Below are 23,998 nucleotides of genomic sequence, written 5' to 3'. Positions count from 1 at the left end.
AGAGGGACAAGCAGACTCCTTGCTGAGCAGGGAGTCCGACGTGGGGCTCAATCCCAGGACCCTGAGACCATGACCTGAGCCGAAGGCAGACCCTTAACCAACTGAGCCACCCAGGTGCCCCGCATCACTATTTTTTAAAAATATTTTATTTATTTGAGAGAGAGAGAGAGAGAATGAGCAGGGGGAGGGACAGAGGGAGAGAGACAGACTCCGCACTGAGCAGGGAGCCCGACATGGGGCTCGATCCCAGGACCCTGAGACCATGACCTGAGCCGAAAGCAGACACTTAACCAACTGAGCCACCCAGGCGCCCCCACATCACTATTTTTTAAAAATATTTTATTTATTTGAGAGAGAGAGAGAGAGAGAATGAGCAGGGGGAGGGACAGAGGGAGAGGGACAGACTCCACACTGAGCAGGGAGCCCGAAGTGGGGCTCGATCCCAGGACCCTGAGATCATGACCTGAGCCGAAGGCAGACGCTTAACTGATTGAGCCACCAGGCACCCCGCATTGCTATTTTTTTTTAAGGCCAAAAGACTGGGAGCAGCCCAAGTGCCCCTTAGGAGGGGAATGGCTAAATGAAGTCAAGCTATTTCTGTACAAGGAGGAAGCTGCTTATGTACCAAGACACAGTGATCTTCAAGACAGACTGTAGAGCAGAAAAGGCAGGGCCCGACGTCTAAGGTATGCTGTCATTTGTGAAAGGGGAAACGTATAGATTTCTATTTATCTCTATTTACTTGCTTATACATGAACATCTTAAAAGGCTATCATGTCTTAAAAGGTGAGAACGTTACCTTTATGGTATGTGAATATGTTAGTATTGTATTTATACATCTTTATCTCTCTTTTTTTTTTTTTTTTTAACTTTTTTTTAGTGGCAGAGGGGCAGAGGGAGAGAGAATCTCAAGCAGACTCCCCGCTGAGCATGGAGCCCGACGCAGGGCTCGATCTCACGACCTGAGCTGACCTGAACCAAAATCAAGAATCTGACGCTCAAGCGACTGAGCCACCCAGGTGCCTCTATGTTTCTTTTCTTTTTCTCTATCTCCTTTTTGTTTCTATCTTTATATACAGTCAACCCTTGAAAACACGGCTTTGAACTCCGCGGGTCCACTTCTATGTGGATGTTTTTCAATAAATACCATACAGTACTGCAGAGGTCTTTTCCCTAAGATTCTCTGAAGGACATTTTCTGTTCTCTAGCTTGCTTTATGGTAAGAATACAGTATATAACACATACAACATAGAATGTGTTGACGGACTACGTTATCAGTGAGGCTTTCAGTCAACGGCAGGCATTAGCAGTTACGTTTGGGGGGAGTCAAAAGTTATATGTGGATTTTCGACTGCACAGGGGGTTGGTGCCCTAACCCCCGCCTTGTTCAGGGATTAACTCCATGTATTTATGAATAAAATCTCTCCCAAACTGGTCACAGTGGCTGCCTCCAAGGACAACTGGGGGCTGGAGATGGGTGTCCAATGAAAACTTTTTTACTGTCTACCCTCCTTGTACTATCAAATTTTGAAGGATGTGACTGTATTCATCTCAAAAGCAAAACAAACAAATCTGGTCCCTTGGAACATCTTAGGAAATTATCGTCTTAGAACCAGCAGGTTTAAGTATGTTCACGAACTTCGGACAGTCGAAACTTCTATGTGTTACATCCTCAGGAACCTTCATGCTCCAAAGTCCCAGAACCGTAACAAGCTCTGCAATGACGGACACGGGGCACCCATCGACAATCCTCCGAGAACCCCAGAAGCCCAGAAAGTTTCCATGTGAGTGTTCTTTAAGGTGATATGTTGTAACCAGGGTCACAAGCTTCTTAGCGACTTTCTGTGCCAATCTGGCTATTTTATAGGTGGAAAAAGGAAATCCAGGGAAGGGAAATGACTTGACCATCCAGAATCCCACAACTTCCTGCTTAGGAGTGACGCGTGGGTTTCCCTGACACCCCCCTCCCCATGCCAATGCCTGTCCCAGAGTAAAGCATTTCGAAGGAGGGCTGCAAAAAAGTGGGGAGTTGGACACCACGCTGGCCGTTCCTCACACGGCTAAACATGGCGTTACCACGTGAGCCGGCAAGTCCACTCCTACCACATGCCCAAGAGAAATGGCCACATACGTCCATACGGAACCCGGCACGTGAACGGTCACAGCATCGTTATTCACAAGCGCCAAATGGCGAAAACAATGCAATGTCCATCAGCTGACAAATGGAAAAATAAAATGTGGTAGATCCACGACATGGAACATTACTGGGCCATTAAAAGGGACGAAGTGCTCGTCCATGCTAACACGTGGATGAAAACGTTATCCTAAGTGAAAGAAACCAGACACAAAAGGCCATGCATTGTATAATTCCTCTCACACGAAATGTCCAGGATGGGGGAATCTGTAGAGGTAGGGAATGGATTGGTGGTTGTCAGGGGCTACAGGGTGGTGGATGGGGGTTTGGAGGTTGATGGCTAGCTAGGGCTTGTGGGGTTTCTTCCTAGGGCGATGAAAATGTGCTAGAGTGGATTGTGGTGATGGCTGCTGTTAGTATCTGTGGATACTAACACCACTGAATTGTCCGCTTTGAATGGGTGGATTGTGTGGTGTGTGAATTATTTCTCAATAGAGCTGGTAGGGGGCGTCTGGGTGGCTCAGCCAGTTAAGTGTCTGCTTTCAGCTCAGGTCATGATCCCGGGGTCCTGGGATCGAGCCCCATATCAGGCTCCCTGCTGAGCAGGGAGCCTGCTTCTCTCTCTGACCCTCCCCCCCACTAATGCACATGTGCACTCTCTCTCACAAAAATAAATAAAATCTTTTAAAAAATAAAAAAAAAGAATAGTTGGGAGGATTCACATTTGAAGAGGGTGTGGGTAAGAGACCTCTTGGAAGTTTCCATGCCTAATCTGTGGTGTTGGTGGTGGTAAACTCTATCTTCTGTGGGTGATATCTTTCAGTTACAGAATGTGGGGTACAGGTGGGTGTCTGCCCAGCCCCTTTCCACTAGGAAGGGCCTTTCAAATTTTCAGTGTGGAGGAGAGCCAGAGGGCAGGCTCTCAGCAGCCACTTTGTGCAATGTGTCCTCCTATGTCCTGATCCCAAGTGGACCCTGACTGTGAGAGCTCTATCCCTGACAGGTGGAACAAAGGGATTCCAGCTATCACTTGGGCTGGTCTCTAAATTGGAGTTGAGAGACGGAAGGGGAGAGACTGGGAAAAAGATAAGGGGAGATACATAAGAGAGAAAGGAAAAGCCAAGAACAGAGAGGGTGCAAGAAACAAAACAGTATCTGCTCTGGCTGCTTTTTCAGTTTCCAATCCCTTCCTGACCCTGGCTGTGTGTTCCCGCCTCCAAGTTCCCTATAATGTCCCTGCATCTTTATATGAAATTCCTCCCTCCTCTGCAGCTGGCTCGAGCAGGGGTTTCTGTTGCCTGTGGTCCAGACAACCCTGATGTAACAGAGGTCTGAGGCCTCGGGGCCCGGGATGGCGTGTGGGGGAGCGGGGCCATACTCACAGAAGTCGCTATGCCTGCGCTGCCGGTGGTAGGTGGAGGAGGCGCTCCGTTGTCCTTTGCTGTGGCTGGTGCCTTTGCTGGAGCTCGTTCCATTGGTGGTGTCGCTGGGCGCCCGCACCCGTGCCAGGGCAAGCCCCGGGGTGCCCCGGTCCCCACCCTCCTGCAGGAGGATGACAGACGAGGAGCCTCAGCCTCTGTCCCCTCTGCCCCAGAAGTCCCTCCACCCCGGGCATCGCGCATCCCAAATGCCCCTGGCGCCTTCTGACCTCAGTCTTCCTGCCCAGCAGGAGGTAGGTGGCGGTCACTTCGTTGTACTTCTGGCTGGTCAAGGCCTCTTTGATTTCTTCCCGCGTGTAGCCCATACCCACCATCACCTCTGGGAGAGGGGGATGGAGAGGAGGTTCAATCTCCCCAGACCCTTCCCTTCCACTCGTTTCTGCATCACATAGCAACGCCTGCTCTTTGGCCTGTTCGGGATCCGTACCCCCTTCTGCCAGCAGCACCCTGATTTCCTTGGAAGAACATTTCTTTCCTGCTCACATCACCGGGCAGACTCCTGCCTGCGCCAAACCCCAAGGGCAGGTACATAACCCAGATCTGACCAGAGTCTTCCACCCCCAAGGCCACACTGATTGGCTCAGGGCAGGCAGATGACCCAGGTCTGGCCATTCAGAACGCTCCAGACCCAAAATCACGTTGATTGGTTCAGGGTGGGCACATGACCTGGCTCTGGCCAATCAGAGCATTCCATCCCCAAAGCCAGACTGATTGGTTCAGGGGTAGCCAATGGGCACCAGCCTAGAGCTTCTATTGGCACATTCAGGAAAGCGGCTCCTGTTCTTGAGGGGGTGTCCAGGTGCTAGGATCTGCTGTTGCCAGCTCGTTCCTGTGGCCAGAGCTTCCTGGGAAAGAAGCCACCACTAAGATTCCCAACGACTGTCTCTGAGCACCTGAATCCAGCCATGCCTGAAGGCCGGCATACCCTGGGCTTTTTAGTTATGTGAATGAATCAGTTACCACGATTAGGTTATAACCACACAGAATTGCTGATGTTAACAATTTTTGACCTATAAAAATGGCAGTTTCAAATGGTTCAGCCTATTACTCTTCTTACTGGCTTAAGCTAGAAGGGCTTGGGTTTTGTCTTCTGTAAAACCACAAAAATCCTGATTAATGCAGCCAGCTCTGCTGGTGGCCTTGAGGGTCACTGGATAGTTCCTAAGGGACTCTTGCAGAGCTAATGCCTTAGGGATCAAGAGGTCAAGGGCTCCAGGCTGGAGGATCTGGGATCAAAGGGTAGGTGGGTGAGGCACATGCCTACATGGGGGTTTTCCCCAAACATGCGGGTTACCGATGACTTGTGCCCAAATACTTCTAGACGTGATCTGCAATTTCTTTTTGTGTCTTAACAGTCACAACTAAGTACTTTACGTAGATTAACTCATTTAATATATTCACAGCAACCCTACGATCGTTTCTACGATTGTCCTGTTTTAACAGATGAGGAAATAGAAGCACCGAGAGGAGAAGCCACTTGCCCAGGGTCACACAGCTAGAAAGTAGCAGCACAGAGATGGGAGCCTAGACTTCTCCACTCTCCCTAATTGCCTTGCAAACTTCTCTCATGCGCTGACCCGAGGGGCAGGTGCTGGGAAGCTCCCACCCCTGGCTCTGTGGCCCGTAGCTCTGAGGAGCTGGGGCACCTGCTCTCCCTGACCCTCACCGATTCGCTTGGTGTCCCCGAAGTCCTCCTCGGGCTCTGTGTATGGCTTCAACTCCTCACCCTCATAGCCGATGTTGATCCATTTGTCTTTCATGATTTGCTGCAGGAATCGGAGGCAGGACAGGGAAGGGGGAAGACAGATGTCAGAAGAAACTGGGGGAAAATACAGCTCCCCATCGCCCAGGCAGGCCCCCAGGTAGGGCCACCTGCCCTGCCCCCTACCTCCAAGACCTAACACCCCAGAATCGAGGGCTTCCTGACAGCTAGCACCTCCTCACCCGCACCCCCAGCACCCCTCCTGATGTCACCTCCCTCCTCCGCATCATCTGGGTCCCCAGCACCCTATAATAAGCCTAGGAGCTCATTAGCTAATTACTGGCATGGCGGGGAGTGGGCGAAGCTGTTTGGGGGGTGGTGTTGAGACGGCCCGGGAGTCTTTTCCCGGGCTGCCTGGCTCCCCTCCCCCTCCTAGCCGCGATCTTAAGCAGATGGACACAGGAGAGGAGAAATGAGGGCACGAAGGTTGAAATGGGAGGGGTGCGGGGCTGGGGCTTACCTCGAGAGTACAGCGTTTAGCTGGGTTCAGCACCAAAAATCTCCGCAGGATGCTCTCACAGTCTGTTGACATGTAGAAAGGGACCCGGTACTTCCCTCTGAGGACTCGCTCCCGCAGCTCCTGGGGGGACGGGGTTACTGGGGGAGGGGTCCACCCCACCTCCCCACCCATCACTCACTCACACGCATGCACGCGCGCGCACGCACACCTTTCTCCCCTCACAGAAGCAACAGGTGGCAAAAACCCACCCCTTTTAATTTTTTTTTTTTTAAGATTTTATTTATTTGAGAGAGAGAGCACAAGCTGAGGGAGCAGCAGGGAGAGGGAGAGGGAGAAGCAGGCTCCCCGCCGAGCAGAGAGCCCGATGCGGGACTCGATCCCAGAACCCTGGGATCACGACCCGAGCTGAAGGCAGCCGCTTAACCGACTGAGCCACCCAGGCGTCCCCACCCCTCTCTCCTCAGCACAATTCCCCATCTCTAAAATGGGAGCCCTGTATACGACTTCGTTCCGAGGAAATCTCACAGAGAAAGCGAATTCTACAAGCCGGGTCAGACGCGAGTCAGCATCCGGGGCCTCAGTCTCCTTCTCTGCACCCAGGGCTCCCAGCGCCCACTTGCCAGGCCAGGGTGTGAGTGAGTTTAAGTAAAATGTCCAGCACATGTCTGGCCCAGAGCAAGTGCTACTTCAATATGAGGTTTAGGAAGGGTGAAGAGTGGGGGGGGGGGTGGGGGCGGCGGGATCCTGCCCACCCGCCTCCCACCCCTCGGATTCCCCCTCCCCTAGGCATGCCTGTCTTTCCAAAGAACTACGAGACCCCCCTGGTAGTCCCAAAGAATGAGAACTGATTTACACGCAGACCTTTTTTTGGTAAAGGGCCTTTTATGAGGGGCCCTGCCAAGACAGAGAAAATAAATCCCACGCGCCACGCCATGGCGCACCAGCGAGAGCCCCTTCCATCCTCAGGAAATGGAGGGACGGCAGGTGATGTGGGTGGGTTGGGGCGGGGGGTGTCTCTGCGTGGAGCTCTGTGCTGGGGACTGGCCTGGGAGCCCCCTTCCCCGCATTCTCCTCAAAGGGCTGGAAGAGGCATGCGCCTGGGAGCCTCCTGGGTCTGCAGACCAGCGCAACCCTGAAGGGTCGTGCATATTTAATAATACTGAGTATCACTTTCAGAGCAGAGCACTTACCCCGAGGCCGGGCAGTGTTCTAAGTGCTTTATGCAAGGCACATCTGTGCTCACAACAAAGCTGCGAAGCAGGACTATGATGCCCATTTTTCAGACAAGGAGACTGAGGCCTAGAGACGGTAAGTCACTTGCGGGAAGAGCCTGCGGCAGAAAATGGCAGGACCGGGGCTGAACCCCAGGCAGTCCGGCTCCGGAGCCCGTGCTGTGTAACCACCGCTCCACCCTTCTCACCTCAAAGATGGTGAGAAGTAGCCACCGGGCTGTCAACACCATCACTGGTGAGGCTCCCGAGTCTAACGCCCTGGCCAGGTGCCAGGTCCCCGGGGGAGGGCTTCAGACACCCAGTGGGGCCCTAAGTGAATACTCTTCACCTCCCCATCTTACAGGTGGGGAAACAGGTTCAGAAACGGGGGTATGTCCCAGGTCGCTTCACAAGGAAATGACAGAGTGGGGACCTGCCCCCAGCTGCCTGTCTCCTTTCCCCGGAAAGGTTTCGGGGGGTCTGCGGGGGGCGAACCAGGACAGCAGGAGGCAACAAGGGCCTGGGGCAGGTGAGACACTGGCCTTGCCCTCGGAAAAGGTCCCTTGGCTTCATGCTTGGGGTTCAGATCATCCTGTGATCATGAGCGCTTTGCACGCCTGATCTCAGCGAGCCCTCCAATCGCGGCTACAAGGCTGGTTACCCTAGAGATGCGGAACAGAGCGGGAGCCTGAGGCTCAGAGGGGTTGGCCGCTCGGGGGGCTCCCTCCTCCTCATCACTCAGGTCCCTGCTCTTGTGGCCTGTCCTCGGCAGCGACCTCCCTGACCTCCTGAGCGCTCCTAGCTCGTGGGCCACCTCGAGAAGACCGAGCGTTCCTGCTCGCACCACCGGAACCCCATCACGAGGAAACGCCGCTCACCCCAAACTGAGGGGGGGCCCTGCAGCACAACTGGCCCGAGGACCACAAAGCTCCACAAAGCCACGGCACGAAAGACAGAGGAACTGCTCGAGATGAAAGGAGGCTTTTAAGACACCGGTCAACTGCGGGCAACTCGGAAGCCTGAATAAACACTGGGGCGGGAGAGAAAGAGCTACAGGGACAGTCTCAGGACAGCTGAGGACATCGGAGCGTGGCCAGGACTGCACCACCACGGTTCTCCCCGAGTGTGGCCGCAGACAGGAAAATAACCCCGTCCCAGGAGGTACCTGCTGTGGGTCCCCTTCAGGGACAGAGGGACGTGGTGCTGCAACTAACCCCCAAACAGTCCATCAGGAACGATGCGCCCGGACAGACCGACGGGGCCGACGCGGCCCCACGCTCGCTACCAGAGCGCCTTCCGGAAGGTGGTTCTCCGTCCCCACCCCCACCCCCCAGCACTGGCCAGATTCTGACATGATGTACGTTTTGCTTATTTATTTTGTTTTCAAAGACCAGGCCAGTCCCCAGTCGCCAGCACAGAGCTCCACGCAGAGACTCCCCCCACCGCACCCCCCCACAACCCACCCACATCACCTGCTCTGCTCTTTCCCGTGAGGGCAGGGATTTTTCCATTTGGAGTGCCCGATTCAAAGGTTGTGAGTGCGCTCTCCGAGTTATGTGGCCATCACCGGGCAGTTCTAGAACGTTTCCATCCCCCCAGAGAAAGCCTGTTCTCCAACTCCCCCAGCCTGGGGCAACCGCTCATTTGCTTCCTGTCTCTGGATTTGCTCGTTCTGGACGTTTCGTAGAAATGGCATCACACAACAGGTGGCCTTCGTGATTGGCTTTTCCCACTTAGCAGGCTCTCAAGGGCCAGCATGTTGGAGGGCAGAGATTTTTGTCTCTTTTGTTCACACCGTTATCTGTAAAGCCTAAATCAGAACCTGACCCGGCCAGCCCCGCCACCCCTCTGGCCCTCTACGGAGCAGGTGTGGGGGGAGGGGCTGCGGGCCCAACTGTAGGGGGCCGGGGAGACCCTCCCGGGAGATGAAGACCTCCACTGCTGGCCCCGCCCAGCACCTTGAGGTTGTGCCCGTCGAAGGGCAGGGAGCCACTGACGAGGGTGTACAGGATGACGCCGAGGCTCCAGATGTCCACCTCTGGCCCGTCGTACTTCTTGCCCTGGAACAGCTCCGGGGCGGCGTACGGGGGGCTCCCACAGAACGTGTCCAACTTTGAGCCCAGCGTAAACTCGTTGCTGAAGCCAAAGTCAGCGATCTTGATGTTGGCCTCGGCATCCAGCAAGAGGTTCTCAGCCTGGGAGGGGGTAGAAGGTAGACGTGTGTGGTGGACAGGAGCACGGGCTCCGGAGCCGCCCCCCAACCCAGTACTGACTGTGACCCGGTCCCCTACTCCCCGTGTGACCTTGGGCAGTGACTTTATCTGTCTGGGCCTCGGGTTCCTCATCCAAAGAAGGAGGATAATCATAGCTTCTACCTCGCAGGGCTGTCTGAGCATTAAGTGAATCCTAAAAGGCCTAGAACAATCTTTTGTACCCAATAAGCACTATATAACATTAGCCATTATTATGCCATGTGGTCTGCAGAGCTGGGGGTCCTCAGGCAATCTCCTGCCCCTTTCTGAGCCTCAGTTTACCCAGCAGGAAAAAAAAAAAACCAACATGAGCACTGACTGCTCAAGACTCATAAAAATGAAAAAAAAAATCAAGGTTCTGTCTACCTTTGGTGGCACGCATTCTTATAAATGCCATTTCGCGAGCAAGGAAACGGAGCCTTAGGGAGACCACCCCGTGCCCACAGCAAGACTCCAAAAGAGGCCTGGCCTCGCCATGGCTTGAGTGTGGAAGGAGCCTCCAGCTTCCTGCCTCTTGTAGATCTGGATACATATAGCCCTTCAAAGTGTTGCCCATGTCTGGCTGGTCCCAGCCACGGCCCTTCCCCGGCCAGGCCACCTGCACGTCCGGCTTCCTCATGGTCTCCCTACCTCCTTTCCCCACCTCCAACCCAACAGGGGCAGAGAACCCATAAAGACACACCTCAACGTAATGGCATCTCAACCTTGCTCAGAGGTGACACTTCCCTTCCTAGCGTTTGAAGCTCTGTCACCTAGCCACAACCCCGTGTCTGGGTGGCTCCCTCAGGTCAGGTTGGCCCCCACCCCCACCCGGGGTGCACTAATCAGATTCCCCAAATCCCTTTCAGCCACTTCCAGGACCCTCCACCAGGGGGCGTGCCTCCTCCAGGTGACGGCAAACTCCCAAGCCTCAAGGGGCTTTCTCAGGGGGTCGGTACAGACACGGAATGTGTCTAGAAACTTCTAGAGCAATCTGACAGTCGGTTTTTTGTTTGTTTTTTTTAATGTAATAATAGTTTTAAAAAATTGGTCTTGTATTTTGGACATCTTTCCCCCCCCGCCCACTTCATTTTTATTGTACTTCACAAAAGTATTTGTCAGGGCGGACTGGGAATTGAAAATATTAGAACAAACCCGGTCCTTCACTATTGATACCTTGAGAAGACCTTCCTTAAGGCACGGCGTCTAGCACACAGGAGGTGTTCCAGAAACGAGAGTCAAGACAACTCGACTGAGCAGGACAAACATTTCTCTCTCCGGTCTGGGTCGAGAAGCCCTGAGACGTGTGGTTCTCAGGGTGGGAGGTGTGGAGCGGGGTGGGGGGTGGGGGGTCCAGGCTGGCTGAGTCCCTTCCTTGCTCGGAGTAGCCTCAGGGGCTCGCTCTCTCTCTCTCTCTCAAAGGTCCTTCTTGAGTTCGGAGATGCCTGCGATTCTAAGGCCCAGAGGCCATGTGACTCTGGGGCTCTAAAACCTCAGTTCTCGAAGGTTCCTGAATGTCCTAAAGTCTGAGAGATGCCAAGGCTCCAGAGGCTCTGAGAGCGGTGAACCCTTTATCGAGTCCTTGTTCGGCACACACGTAATCGTGTGCAGTGTCCGCGGACGTTTTGTTTCCTTTCCTTTGTTCTCTCCTCCTGCCCCCACCTCCCTACCTGCTCCCCCATCTGCTGGCCTTCCTCTGCCGCAGAAGCTTGGGAAAGAGTCAAGGGGCCCTGGATGCTGAGGGAGGAGGACGGGGAGAAGAGCGAGGGAATGTGGAGGCTACAGGGGATCCCCAGGGGGCCTGGAGGCGGGACTGGGGACAAGTGCGGGCTGCGGTGGGGAGCCTGCCGTGGGGTGGGGGGCTCACCTTCAGGTCCCTGTGTACAATGTTTTTCTGGTGACAATAGTGCACGGCCGATACAATCTGGAACGGAGGGAAGAGAAGGTCAGTGACCTGGGGCCCCAAAGCCCTCGGCCTCTCTCCGGCCCCATGAACCTACTCACAACCAAGACCCAGAGCCCCAGGCCTCCTCCCCTAGGCACAGGCCGGGATGCTGGGGCCTCATGCTCCGATTCAATCACAGTGGGAAATGCCAAGGGCCCTGCACAGACCCACATCCCCACTCAGACACCCGGACACCCCCAGACCCCTGGACACCCTCCCGGCAGGGGCCTCGGAACCAGGACATCACAACTGGTCCCCTCCCGACTTTCCCATCTGGAAACACACATAAGAACACCGCATACCCACAGACAGACACTCTGCCCCAATACACCCAGTCTAGCCCCGTCAGGGCATCTGGACAGTCGTGGACCAACACCCTGGCTCAAATCCCTCCCCCCATCAGACACGCACCCCTTAGCCAGACACCCGGGCCCCCTCACGCATACACTTCTACCCGCACAGCTACACCCTTCGTATCTGGGCACCCAAATACCTATTTCCCCCACGCCGTATCCGCACTGCCCCACTCACAGGCTTCGGGACCCTGGCACCTGTTAACCACGCTCCTACGCACTGGGCCCACCCTCGCACCCACACGTCTGCCACCCGCACACCTGCATTAGGGCATCCTCACACCCGGGCGTCTGCAGGCTCGTGGACACCCGGACTTATGCCCCCAGACCCCCTCCTGCCCGGGGATGGGGCGCCACTCTCAGCCCTGCCCACGGCCTTGACCGCCCCCACCTGTCGGAACTTGGCTCGAGCTTCCTTCTCCTTCATGCGGCCGTGGGACACGAGGTAGTCAAACACTTCTCCTGCAGGGCAGAGGCCAAGTGGGGTCAGCGAGGGGCGCGGGGGGTGCAGGGGGCAGGGCGGGGAGGGACGCCTCACCGGCACTTGCATATTCCATCACCAGGTACAGCGTCTTCTCCGTCTCGATCACCTCGAAGAGCTTCACTGCAAGGACCCGGGGGGAGCAGGGTTATTTGGGACGAGAACCCCCCAGCTCCGCCCACACTCTGTAACTACGCATGTGCTGACCAGAACACCCCTTACTCAAGAACGCTCCATGGCTCCCTACTGATGGCAAGATTTCCCAAACTCCTCAGCCCTACTTCACCACCTTTCCTACTTTCTCTCTCACAAGAAAGTCGGCTCTCTGAGGCCGAGATTTGTGTCTGTTTTCTTTCCTGCTTATGCCAGATAGCAGCCACTCAATAAACATTTCCTGAGTGAACAAACACGTGGATGAATAAATGTTGTGGCCACATCCAGGCCAGGCTAAGTCTTGTCTCCCCTCTGCCTCACAATGACAAGGACAGTGCTCACTGCTGCTGACAGTAATCAGACCAGGTCCCCCAGCTTAGTTCTGAATGGAGTGTTTCGAATGCTCAGTCTTATCCAAACCCCACAATGACCTTGAAGTAGGCCCTCTTATAAACCCCACTCCAGAGGAGGAAACTGAAGCTCAGAGAGGTTAAGTGACTTGCCCAAGGTCACACAGCCAGTGAGCAGCGACACCGCTAAGAGAAAATAGGTCTTTCTAACTGTGAAAACTGCCGATTCTTCTGTCCCCCAACTCTCTCCTCTGCCAAGTGCCCCAGTTGGTAGTCTCTGAGCCCACACTCTTCCCCTCCTCACCGATGTTGGGATGGTTTAGGCCCTTCATGATGCGGACTTCCCGGAACAGCTGGGCATGGCCAGAAAAGAAGAAAGAGAAAGATGAGGGTGGGCGGTTTCGATGACCCTCTTCCCAACCTTGTCCCCACCCCGCTCCCTCTCCCTAGGCCTCACTTTCTGCAGGCTGCTGGGGTTCAGCTGGGTTTTGTCAATGATCTTGATGGCGACCTGGAGGTGGAAGGAAGGGGTAAAAGATCAAGGTGCCAAGGGCTCGAGTTGGGAAAGGCCCTCCCAACCCAGATTGCCCAGGAGTGTCCTTCCTTTGCCCCCTCTCACAGGAAGCCCTCAATCAGGGCCGTTCCTGGTGGATGGGAGATCTGGGCCTCAGGACCTTTGCACAAGCCACTGTGTCCAGTGTTCCCTGACTTCTACAGGGAAATATCCCCTATTCCACAGCAGGGCCTGGGTGGGGCTACTCAGGGGCCTGTGTGAATGCGTGTGAGAGTGAGACCTTTTGAGGGCCCCTCTGTGAGGGCACCTCAGACCATTCACCCAGCATGTCTTGTTTGTCTTGCATGCATGAATTGTGAAACAATAAATAACTGTAGCTAACATTTCCTGAGGAGTCACCGGGCCTCAGTCTGTGTGCTTTACAAACGAGAACTCTTTCAATCCTCACAGTATGAGTGTTAGAATTATCCCCATTTTACAAGCTGGGAAACTGAGGCACAGAACTGCTCAGGCAGTTGGCCAAGGTAACATGGCTAGGAAGTTTGTGGGCTGGGGTTTGAACTCATGCAGCCTGATCAAGTTTACCTCTTAAACATCTAAAACTGAAGAAAATACGTATAGTTTATTTACTTTTTAAATTTTTTTAAGTAATCTCTATACCCAACGTGGGGCTCGAACTCACGACCCTAAGATCAAGAGCTGCATGCTCTTCCAAGTGAGCCAGCCAGGGACCCCTAGTTTTAAAAGAGCTTTGAGCAGTGACCATGGGGGAAGAATCGGAAAGTTAATGAACTCTCCTTATATGCATCCTGCAGTGGGGTTAAGTTTTTATTTTGAATTGCACTTTGGGGCAGAGCCCCATAACTTTTTCAGTAGTGAGGGACCTTTAAAAGTCTTAACTCAGCTCTAGGTCTATAGTTTTCCCAAAGGGTTTTGGGGCCACCCCCAGATCCCCTGGATTACAGAATCCTTCCCCTGAGAGGCCCTGTTTCCTTAGAAGCTGATCCTCTAGGAAGCCCCTGGAATCAAGTTCAAAATCCACACAAGGGGAACGACGTATTCTTTGTGCGGGAGAGGGTCCGTTAGCTTTTCTCATATCCTCACGAACGGGTTTTTAATTTTGGCACTTTTCATGCCAGTATTGAGACGATCATATGGTTTCCCTCCTTGAATCTGGGAACGTGGCGAAGTACACGAATAAATTGTCAATTTGAAAAGAACTGTGCATTCCTGGGATGAACCCAGCTCTGTCATCACACGGCTTTCTTTAACTGATGTGACGGGTCTCTTTGCTAATATTCTGTTTGAGATTTTTGGATCTATGTTCACATGTAAGGCCAGCCCATAATGGTATCCGTAGCTCGTTCTGACGTCTTGGTCATCATGCAGCTAGCACTTCCAATCAGCTGGGCAGTGGAACCTCTTTCGTTAATCTCTGGAAGGATGGGCATAAAATCGGAATGTTTGGTAGAACATGCCCATAAAACCATAGGAGCCTGGTATCTTTTGTGTGTCTGGTGTGGATGGCGTGTGGGCAGGACAGAGTTCATCCGAGGCAGCGGAAATCGCTCCAGCCACGTCCTCTAAAATTAAAGGGGAACAGAGGAGTTCCCCCCTCCCCCTGGCGTGAGTGAGAGGCTTCATATCTAGGTTACAAGGTCAGGTCTGTGTGGGCACAGTAATGTTGCCCTACTCTGGGGGCAAGAAGAATGGGACTGTGGGGAATTGAGAACTCCAGTGAGTTCTCGTGGGGTCTCATGAAGATCGCTGCAAGATCTGACGGAACCAAAGCCCACCACTGCAACGGGGAGGTGGTCCGGGTTTAGACACAAAAGCCGTGTGAATTCTTAGAAACACAACGCATGGCTCTGCCCGCGATCTGAGAGTTCCCAACAATTCCAGGGACGATGACCGATATTTAATGAGCACTGGCCATTAATGCGCCATCATCCCTGTTTTAAGGTGGGGAAACTGAGGCCCAGAGGTGAACACGGTTTATTCTAGAGCTGATGTCCTCCCATCACCTCATACTCCCACATCATTTTTTTTTTTTTAAGCTCTAGGCCCAACGTGGGGCTTGAACTCATGACTCAGAGATCAAGAGGCACGTGTTCTAGGGCGCCTGGGTGGCTCAGTCGTTAAGCGTCTGCCTTCGGCTCAGGTCATGATCCCAGGGTCCTGGGATCGAGCCCCGCATCGGGCTCCCTGCTCAGCAGGAAGCCTGCTTCTCCCTCTCCCACTTCCCCTGCTTGTGTTCCCTCTCTCGCTGTGTCTCTCTCTGTCAAATAAATAAATAAAATCTTTAAAAAAAAAAAAAAAAAAGAGGCACATGTTCTACTGACTGGGCCAGCCAGGCACCCCACCCACATGGTTTTTTATTAAATAGCCTTTACTACGGGCCAAGTCCTGGGCTAATAAGGACCTCATCTACATTTAATTCCCACGGTAGCCCAATTCTACTTGGATTCTTCTGGACAAATCTGAGATGTCCTGACCTGTCCCGGAGAGAGTCAGGGACTTAACCTGAGATCACAAAGCAAAGCGAGGGCCAAGTCTGACTTCGCCCCACCTCCCACAATGCTGGTGCCGCAGGACTGGGCCCCGCACCCCGCCCATCCCCCCACTCACCTCCCGGCCGGTGAGGATGTGCCGGGCCAGCTTGACTTTGGCAAAGTTGCCTTTCCCAATGGTTCTCAGCAGGCGGTAGTTGCCCACGTGGGGCTGCTCCTCGGGACAGGAGGCGATGGAGTTTCGGCAGCGGGCACCCAGGGAGCGGCTGGACCAGGACGGTCCCTTGTCCGAGGAGCGGCCACTGCCCAAGGTGCCATGCTGGACGGGGGGACGGAGCGTGAGTGGTGGGCAGTGCCCATCCGATCCCGCCTTTGGTGGCTCCCGTGGGCTGGGGCGGTTGGCTCCAGCCACGGCCACTGGCCCCTTCGTGGTCCTTCTCGAACGCGGGCCAGAGAGAAGCACGCTGCCTTTGGGGGTCCCCATCTCTTGCTACAAGAAGACGCCTCCAAGAACAAAAACGCTGGGGTCCCCCAACTCTGCAGCATCCGGGGTCCCAGACATCAGGCTCCTCTCCCCACCCCCCAAATCCCGACATTCAGTCTACCCCCAACTTCCTTTTCCAGGTGCTGGGACCACAGTATTTTACTCTAAACACTGTGGCCCTCAATCCCAATCTGTGTCCTCAACCTGGGTTCAACTCCACCCCAGGTCTCTCTCGCTGCTCTCGACTTCCCGGGTCACCCATCACCTCCCCATCCGCCAGCCCCCCACCCCCCGATTCTACTCTGAACCCCAAGAACAGCATTTTATTCCCAGCTTACTGCCCCTAACATTTTCTCCCAATTCTTCTTGCCCCAAATTCGACTCCAAACACTGTAACCAACACTCTTTCATTCTGCCCTGACCTTCCAGCCCCACACGGTTACCTTCCTCCCGTGGCAACACTGTTGCCTCCCCCTCGTGGCCCCCCCACCGCCCTGGGAACCGCTGTCTCCCACACCCGCGCTCCCATCTGTCCCCGACGTTCTGTTCCTGCTGTCCTGTCCCTCCTGGGCCTCTCCCCCGCAGGTCACTGCCTGCTCCTGATTGTGAGCCCCAGGGACTGTGCCTCCCTTTCAGCGCTGGGGCCCAGGGTGCAGGCTGCGGAGGGAGCCAGAGGCCCCAGCAGAGGTGGCTCTGCTCAGACCCTGCGCTGCCCTCCCTGCTTCCCGGGGCGGGGGTGGGAAGCGCGGGGACAAAGGTTGCTGAGGAGGAGAAAGGCCAGGTAGGCAACAGGGAATCCGCATGGCTACTGTCTGATTCGGTCATCATCCCCGTCTTAAGGTGGGGAAACTGAGGCCCAGAGCAAGACAGAGTTTAGCCCAGAGTTGCTGACCCTCACCATCACCTTATCACGCTGACTCACACTCCTACATGTTTTTATTACGCTGCTTTTACTACGGGGCCAAGGCTCGGGCTAGTAAGCACCTCATCTCCATTTAATTCCCACGGGAGCCCATTGAGGGCGGAACCTACATCCTCACACTCCAGAGGAGAAACTGAGGCTTGGAGAGAGAAGGTACCATGTCAAGGTCACACAGTTCCCCCACAAGGCGCAGAAGGACCACCGCCGCCGCTGCGGCCCTAACCACATGCCCGCTGCCCACTGTGCCCTCACCCGGGGCCTCCCGCCTGGGTCCAGTTACCATCCACACTCTCCAGACAGGGACCCCCAAGGCTGAGGCAGGGTGAGCACCTTGGCCAAGGTCAGGGATTTGATCCCGGGCCTGGTGGCTCCTGAGTACTGAGCTCTTACCCACATCCCACTGAGCTGCTCACAACCCCAGGTCTCAGCCCAGGGGAAGGAGGGCAGGCAGGGAGGTGGAGATCCTGGCTGATAAGGCCCTGATCCCCATCGAGATAAGGTCTGGGAGAAGAATCCCCATCAGGTGGCACCAGGGGAGCCAAACTGGGGGTGGGCTGGCACCCCACTGAAAGCAGCATGCTTGAGGGACCCCTGCAAGGGACGGCTGGGGCAGTGGGTGACAGAGCCCCCAGGGGCCGGGGGCGGGAGCTAAAATTGGCCCACACCACCAGCTGGCCCGGCTCCCTCCCTCCCGCCCGGCTGGCGCCCCAACACGGGGCCTGTTGCTAGGGAACCTCCAGAGAGTTCGGCGGTGGGGGGGGCTAGAACTTGGGGTGGGGGAGCATGACCCCACATGGCTGTTGTCATGGTAACCGGGTGGCACGGGAAGAGCCTGAGACCTCCAGTTCCAGAGGGAGAGGTGAGCCCCAGGCAGGACAGACAAGCAGGACTTACACACTAGTTGGGAGGACAGGAGACAAGAGGAGAGAAGGGGACTGGCCCTCCTCAAATGCCCACCAGGCACAAGTCTGGACCACGAAAGAGGAGGAAGTGCTCGGATGAGCCCCATTTTACAGATGAGGACACCGAGGCTCACGGCGGTGACGTCACTTGCCTGAGGTCACACAGCTAGGGAGGGACAGAAACTAGATTTGAAGTGCATCTTACTCACATCCTCTCCTTGGCTCCCTAAAACATCCCTAAGAGGGAGGTGCTATCATCAACCCTATTTCGAGATAAACTGAGGCTCGGAGCAGGGAGGGGATCCGTGAGCTCCTGCAACCACCCGATGACAGCCCCCAGGTGGAGAACGCATGGCCCATCTGACTCATATTGTGACTATTCACGATAGCAGCGGACAAGTGCGGAGTGCGTCCTATGTACCAGGCTTCCCCCGTGTCATCTCGAGTCATCCTCTGAGGGACTCAAGTGATCATCCCCACTTTCCAGAGCAGGAAACCGAGGCACAGAAAGGAAGAACGAGTAGTCTGAGGACACAGCGCCAACCGGCTGGCAGAGAGAGCCAGCATTTGAACCCGGGCCCGTGGGCTCCCTGGCACTTCCTGAGGGACTTGGGGGAGGGATGGGGATCTCACTGGAGACTCCAAATCAGAGTCTGGCCTATCGTAGGTGGGCTGCAGCGGCGGCAGCGGGGGGGGGGGGGTGCTCTCTGTGAGGGAGGGTCTTGCAGGATGAAGGGACGGAGATCAGTCTCTCTGGTGGGAGATCTGGAGTGAGGGTGGCTGGGTGGGGGTGCAGGGACCTAGCAGAGGCCTAGGGGAAAAGGGACAAAGACCCCAGCTGGGGGTGGTGGGAGGCCCTTTGGAAGGGCTGAGAGTAATCAGAAACCGGGGAGATGGGAAGGGGGGGGTCTCCCAGGACTGTTCTGGGCTGTGGTATAGGGACAGAGGGCCTGGGAATAATGGGAAGGATTAAAGCCATGGGGCAGTGGAACTCAGAAGAGCCAAGGAAACTCCTAGAAGTTAAAGGAGGGGGTTTCTAGGAGTTTCTAGTCTTTGGGAGCAGAGAAAGGTCCAGGAGCATGCAAGTCCTGGAGAAGGGGCTTGCTGGGCAAGGGGCAACCCAGAAGAAGAAAGCCTGAGCCTTGTGGATGTCAAAAGGGCCTAGAAACTTGGGGAGGAGGTTTCCAGCAGACAGACCCCAAGAGAAGAAGGCTTACAGCCAGGGCAAGACCCCAGGCTTCGAGTCCGGGAGTCTTCTGGAAGGAGGATCTGGGGCCTAGCCTTGTGAGTGGGGAGAGGCCTCCGAAGCTGAGGAGGGGGTTTCCCTGGGAGGCCAGACCCCCAGGAAGGAAGAGGGAGGCCCTGGGGCAGAAGGGATGGGGACCTGGAGATTAGGGGAAGAGGTGGTGTCCTGGGAGGAAGCTCCTGGCCTAGGAGGGGATCAAGGGGTTGGGGGCTTGGGGAGGGGGCTTGCCTGAAGCTGAGAAGTTGATACAGGGAGGATGAGGCCTGGAGTCAGACTAGTTCAGGGCCTAGAAATCCCAGACTAGGCTAGGGGCCTGGAAGTTGGAGGCCAAGGCCAGAGACGGTCTGGGGGTTACTGCGGGGGGTGGGGGGGGGCCCGGGGTACTGGGAATCCAGGGACAGGGCTGCTTGGAAGATAGGGGCCAGGCCTGGGAGTGGAGAGACCTTGAACAAGCTAGAAAGGGCCCTGGGCCCAGGAAAAGGTGGAAACCGGCTTCCTGTGAGGGGGTGCCCACAGGATCTGGGAGGATCCAGAGGGGCGGAGGGCTGAGAATGAGAAGAGGGGGGTTCCTGGGGAGCCCGGCACCCACATCCAGATGGGGAAGGCCGGAGCCAGAGGCAGGACTGGGCCAGGCCTTCCTGGGAGAGGGCCAGGGCCGGGCCTTGGGGTCAGGAGCCCTGCAAATCCGGGAGGGGGCGAGTTATCGGATGCGGGCGGCCAGGAGGGGAAGGGGCTTAAGAACACGCCGGAGAAGGGAGGGGCTCCTGGAAGGCAGAGGAGGGGGCTTCCTGGAGGGAAGAGACCCGAGCGGAAGCGGTCTGCAGAGGGACAAGAGAGGGGTCCCGAGAGAGGGGCGCCCCCAGGGGTCGGGCTGAGCTGGAGTGGGGGAGGGTCGAGAGGCCTGGAAGTCCGGGCGGGGGTCGGGAGGTGGCAAGCTGGGCCGGGCCCGGGGAATGCAGGTAGGGGCTCGCGCGGCGAGGGGCACACCAGGACGAGGGGTTCGGCGGCTGAACCCGACCGGCGCTCCCCAAGGGGCCGGGCCCCACTCACCGTGTCCGAGTTCCGATCGTTGCCCGGGGCCAGCGCCGTCCGCGAAGACATTTTCTCCGGATCCCGGGGGACTGGGCGGCCAGGTGGGGGGGGCGGGGGTCCCGGGGTCCCCTCTCTTCCCCTCCCCCCCCGCTGGCCTGGGGACGCGAGCTCAAAAGCTGGGCGCCGTGGACACCCGGGTTCGCGCCGCGGGAGAGGGGGGCAGGGCGGGGAAGGGAAGGGGACGCCGAGGGTCCTAGTGGCCCCGTGCAGTGGGGGCCCGGGGCGCCATGGGGGCGGCGGGCAGGCGGGCGGGCGGGGGCCGGGGAGGGGGCGCGGAGCCGGCCCGGGCGGCGGCGGAGGGAGGCGGTGGAGGGGCTGGGGAGGAAGGGACGTCAGGGGGAGGGGCGGGCAGGGCGGGGCCGCCGAGACCCCGCCCTCTGCCGCCGGCCCTTAAAGGCGCAGGCCCGGGCTAGCCGGGGGCTCTGGGGGCGGAGGCAGGTCGGGGCGCGTCGGTAGGGAGCGTGTTCTCACAGGAGTGTAGAGACTCACCGGAAGAGAAGGGGAGAAACGCCGGGGCAGAGCGCCAGAGACGCAGAGAAAGATACTGAGAGACGCAGAGATAGGGAGAGACAAAGAGACACAAGGGGAGAGGGACAGAGGTGGGGAGAGACCCAGACACACAAAGAGATGTAAAGGGAGCCGAAAGATCGGAGCGACAATAAGAGAAAGAAAGAGGGAGAAAACACAGGGAAAGAGACACACACAAAGAGACAGAGATTCAGAGAGAACAGAGACACAGAGAGCGACAAAGCCTGAGAGACCCACACACGGACACGGAGGGAGAGGCAAAAAGAGACAAAGAGAGACAGAGACTCAGAGACCTGTGAGGAGACTGGAGACAGCGACAGAGGCAGAGAAGCCCCCAGGGACGAGAACCAGGCAGACGGCGCTGTCCACATTCTCCCTCCCAGCCACCCTCTCTCCGGTCGAGGGGCCCAGGAAGTTCTTGGGCGCGTAGGGCTAAGGGTGCCGGGGGCAGAGTGTGCTAGGCAGAACCACTGGCAAAGCCTGACCACCGTCTCTAGCCAGGTTGCCTCCCACCTCCCAGAAAACTCCAGAGCCCCAGGTCGTGGCTACCGGTTCCTCTCCTGTGCACCCCAGCTGGGATCTGAGGACTCTCCCTATAGCTCTGTGACTCAGGGCGGACCTCAGTTTCCCAACCTATAAAGTGAGGGGAAGGATAGACAGGTTGCCTTCCTGGCAGGGCTGAAGCAGGTGTCAGAGAGCCCTGTGTAAGTATTCACCTGCAGGGTGCAGCTGCTGTCGGGATGGGCAAATTGAAACCAGAGAGGCAAGGGCTTCCCTGAGGTCATCCAGTACTGCGGGGACCACCCATGCCCTCTAGACCAGGGTGGGATGAAAGAAAGAGGGGCATTGCATAGCCCGCCCTGGCCCCAGAATCCCACAGCCCTTGGAGGGACGGGATCCATGCCCTGCCCCTGTCTGACTGATCATCTTCTCGAGCCTCAGTTTCCCTTTCTAAAATAGGGGTGTGATGCCAACAACGGTGTGTTGGAGTCAGCCCGAGTGAGCTGACTGTTAAAGTCGCAGGAATTTTGGAACTGGTTGTTAAACAGCCATTATAAAAAATTGAATTATGCAAACATGTAATTAAATAAGTTATACTGAAAACAAAGGTAATAAATACTCATCACAACCCAATTATTTTACTACATTTTACTATTATCTGTGATCCTGAGGTTATTTACATCTATTGTACGTTCATAGAGATACAACTGTATGACGTGCTACTGCGCATCTCTGCCCCCCAAAACTCTTTCAGTGACATCACTGTAGCTTGACATCACTGAATTCAAGCTTGAATTAGTCATGGTGGGAATATTTACACCATGGAAATTGGCACACGCCACAAATCAAGGCTCCCTGCCCCCAACCCCCCAGAGAGCTGGTTGTGAAACATTTATCAGCACATCACTGGTTGATCCTATCAGCTACATAGACTCACAGAGGCTTCCTTTGTGTCAGGCTCTGAGCCCTTTATCCTTTCTGCCACCCTGTGAGGTTGGACCATCATTATCAGCCCCACTTACACATGAGGAAGCAGAGAGCCTAAGAATTAAAAAAAAAAAAAAAAAAGAAAAATCACAGGCTGAAGGTCACATGGCTGGTGAGCAGCAGGACTGAGATTTGAAACAAAGTGCCTCCAAACTCTGGAACTTGGGCTCTTAACCACTATGGCTTCCTGTCCCTGAAAAATCAGTCTGCAGTAAATTAATGAGACTATATACGTAAAAGCTCCGCGTGTGAACAGATTAGAACTTCATAAGTGGATGACATTACTGTTGTTACTCAGCAGATGGGGCCCAAGGAGTCCCAGGGATGGTGGGATGCAGAGAGGGAGGAGTTCAGGCCGGAGTTCTGGAAGTTTTGAGATCCCAAGGGCTCTGCAGGGTGAGGGCTGGGGTCTTGGGGATGGGTTGGGGGAGCTGAGTCACTCCTTCCCAGGCTTAGCAGGGAGAGCTGCAGTTCTCCCAGGCACCACGAGGGGGCGGCAGATCCCCTCCCTCCACACACCTGCCCACCACACCTCAGGCCCCACCCCGGCTCCCCTGACCCCAGCAGTGGCCCCACCCCACTTCCCAGACGAGGGCACTGAGGCTAAACGAGGGGGGAAGCTACAAAATGCTGAACCTTAAAAATGATGAGCCTGCTTCTCCCTCTGCTTGCTGCTCCCCCAGCTTGGGCTCTCTCTCTGACAAATAAATAAATAAAATCCTAAAAAAAAAAAAAAAAGAGCTCTCTCTGCCCCTCCCCCCCTAAAAAAGGGTGAATTTTTATGGCGTGTGAATTATATCTCAATAAAAAATTAAATTTAAAAAAAGAGGAGGAGATCTGACAGCTGTCCCCGCCCACAACAGGCCGGCTGGTTCCAGCCAGGGCTACTCACCGCCTTCTGATTACCTCGATCCACACTGACCTGCTGAGGACAGAGCCTCCCCCTCCCCTCTTGGCCACTCAAGCAGCTCCTTTCCCAGGGCCCATTGTATGGCAAATCCAGTCCTTGATCGGAAGGCTTCAGACCTTGGAATCTTAACCCCTGACCCACTTCTCCCAGCCTGAGTGTCTACAGAGCCCTTCCTGGGGCCAGGGACAGAAGCAGTGATCCCTGAATCCAGCCCTGACCCTAATCCCACACCAACCCCAACTTTGCCTAGGCACGTGATCTCTTGTCCCAGGCCTAACACCTGGGACGCTGGGCCTGACCTCCCGAAAGACTCCCTAAACCTAAAACCTTAAAAGTAACTCTAAGGGGCGCCTGGGTGGCTCAGTTGGTTAAGCTACTGCCTCTGGCTCAGGTCATGATCCCGGAGTCCTGGGATCGAGCCCCACATCGGGCTCCCTGCTCAATGGGGAGCCTGCTTCTCCCTCTTACCCTCTCCCCTCTCATGCTGTTTCTCTCTCTCTCTCTTTCTCTCTCAAATAAATAAATAAATAAAATCTAAAAAAAAAAAAGTAACCCTAATCCTGCATCTAACCCCACCCAATCCCCAACCCATTCCCAGCCCCCACTGCACCTGCTACACGCATCCCCAACTTCCAATCCTTAGCTCTAATCTATCCCCATGTGTGCACTCGGTTATAGGGATATAAAGATGAACAGGTAAGCAAAATCTGCTTTGAATTCACATTCCAATGGGAGAGTCAGAAACTCTACAAGGGAGGGACACCTGGGTGGCTCAGTCAGTTAAGCGTCTGCCTTCAGCTCAGGTCATGATCTCAGGGCCCTGGCGTCAAGCCTTGCTCAGCGAGGAGCCTGCCTCTCCCCCTGCTTCTGCCCTCTCCCTCTG

At 55.7% G+C, this 23,998-nt stretch overlaps 1 protein-coding gene across 2 annotated transcripts in view; it reads right to left on the bottom strand.

The window, feature by feature from the left end:
* MARK4 (microtubule affinity regulating kinase 4) overlaps positions 1–20,483 on the bottom strand; it is a 29,450-nt gene extending 8,967 nt beyond the window's left edge. The window contains exons 1-12 of one of the 2 annotated variants that reach the window (XM_036091534.2): positions 20,148–20,483; positions 15,662–15,862; positions 12,977–13,030; positions 12,824–12,872; positions 12,074–12,139; positions 11,927–11,997; positions 11,105–11,161; positions 8,965–9,201; positions 5,796–5,915; positions 5,240–5,339; positions 3,783–3,892; positions 3,517–3,676 (exon numbers count right to left, since the gene is read on the bottom strand). In XM_036091534.2, the coding sequence (XP_035947427.1) occupies positions 3,517–3,676; positions 3,783–3,892; positions 5,240–5,339; positions 5,796–5,915; positions 8,965–9,201; positions 11,105–11,161; positions 11,927–11,997; positions 12,074–12,139; positions 12,824–12,872; positions 12,977–13,030; positions 15,662–15,862; positions 20,148–20,198 (1,276 nt within the window). In that variant the 5' untranslated portion in view covers positions 20,199–20,483. The remainder of the gene's footprint in view (positions 1–3,516; positions 3,677–3,782; positions 3,893–5,239; positions 5,340–5,795; positions 5,916–8,964; positions 9,202–11,104; positions 11,162–11,926; positions 11,998–12,073; positions 12,140–12,823; positions 12,873–12,976; positions 13,031–15,661; positions 15,863–20,147) is intronic. The other variant, XM_036091535.2, reaches the window with a different exon arrangement.
* Positions 20,484–23,998: the final 3,515 nt, after the last annotated feature.

Source organism: Halichoerus grypus, chromosome 15 (genome assembly GCF_964656455.1).
Source record: "Halichoerus grypus chromosome 15, mHalGry1.hap1.1, whole genome shotgun sequence".
NCBI classification, from domain to species: Eukaryota; Metazoa; Chordata; class Mammalia; order Carnivora; family Phocidae; genus Halichoerus; species Halichoerus grypus.
This window is presented reverse-complemented; position numbering and strand designations above follow the sequence as displayed.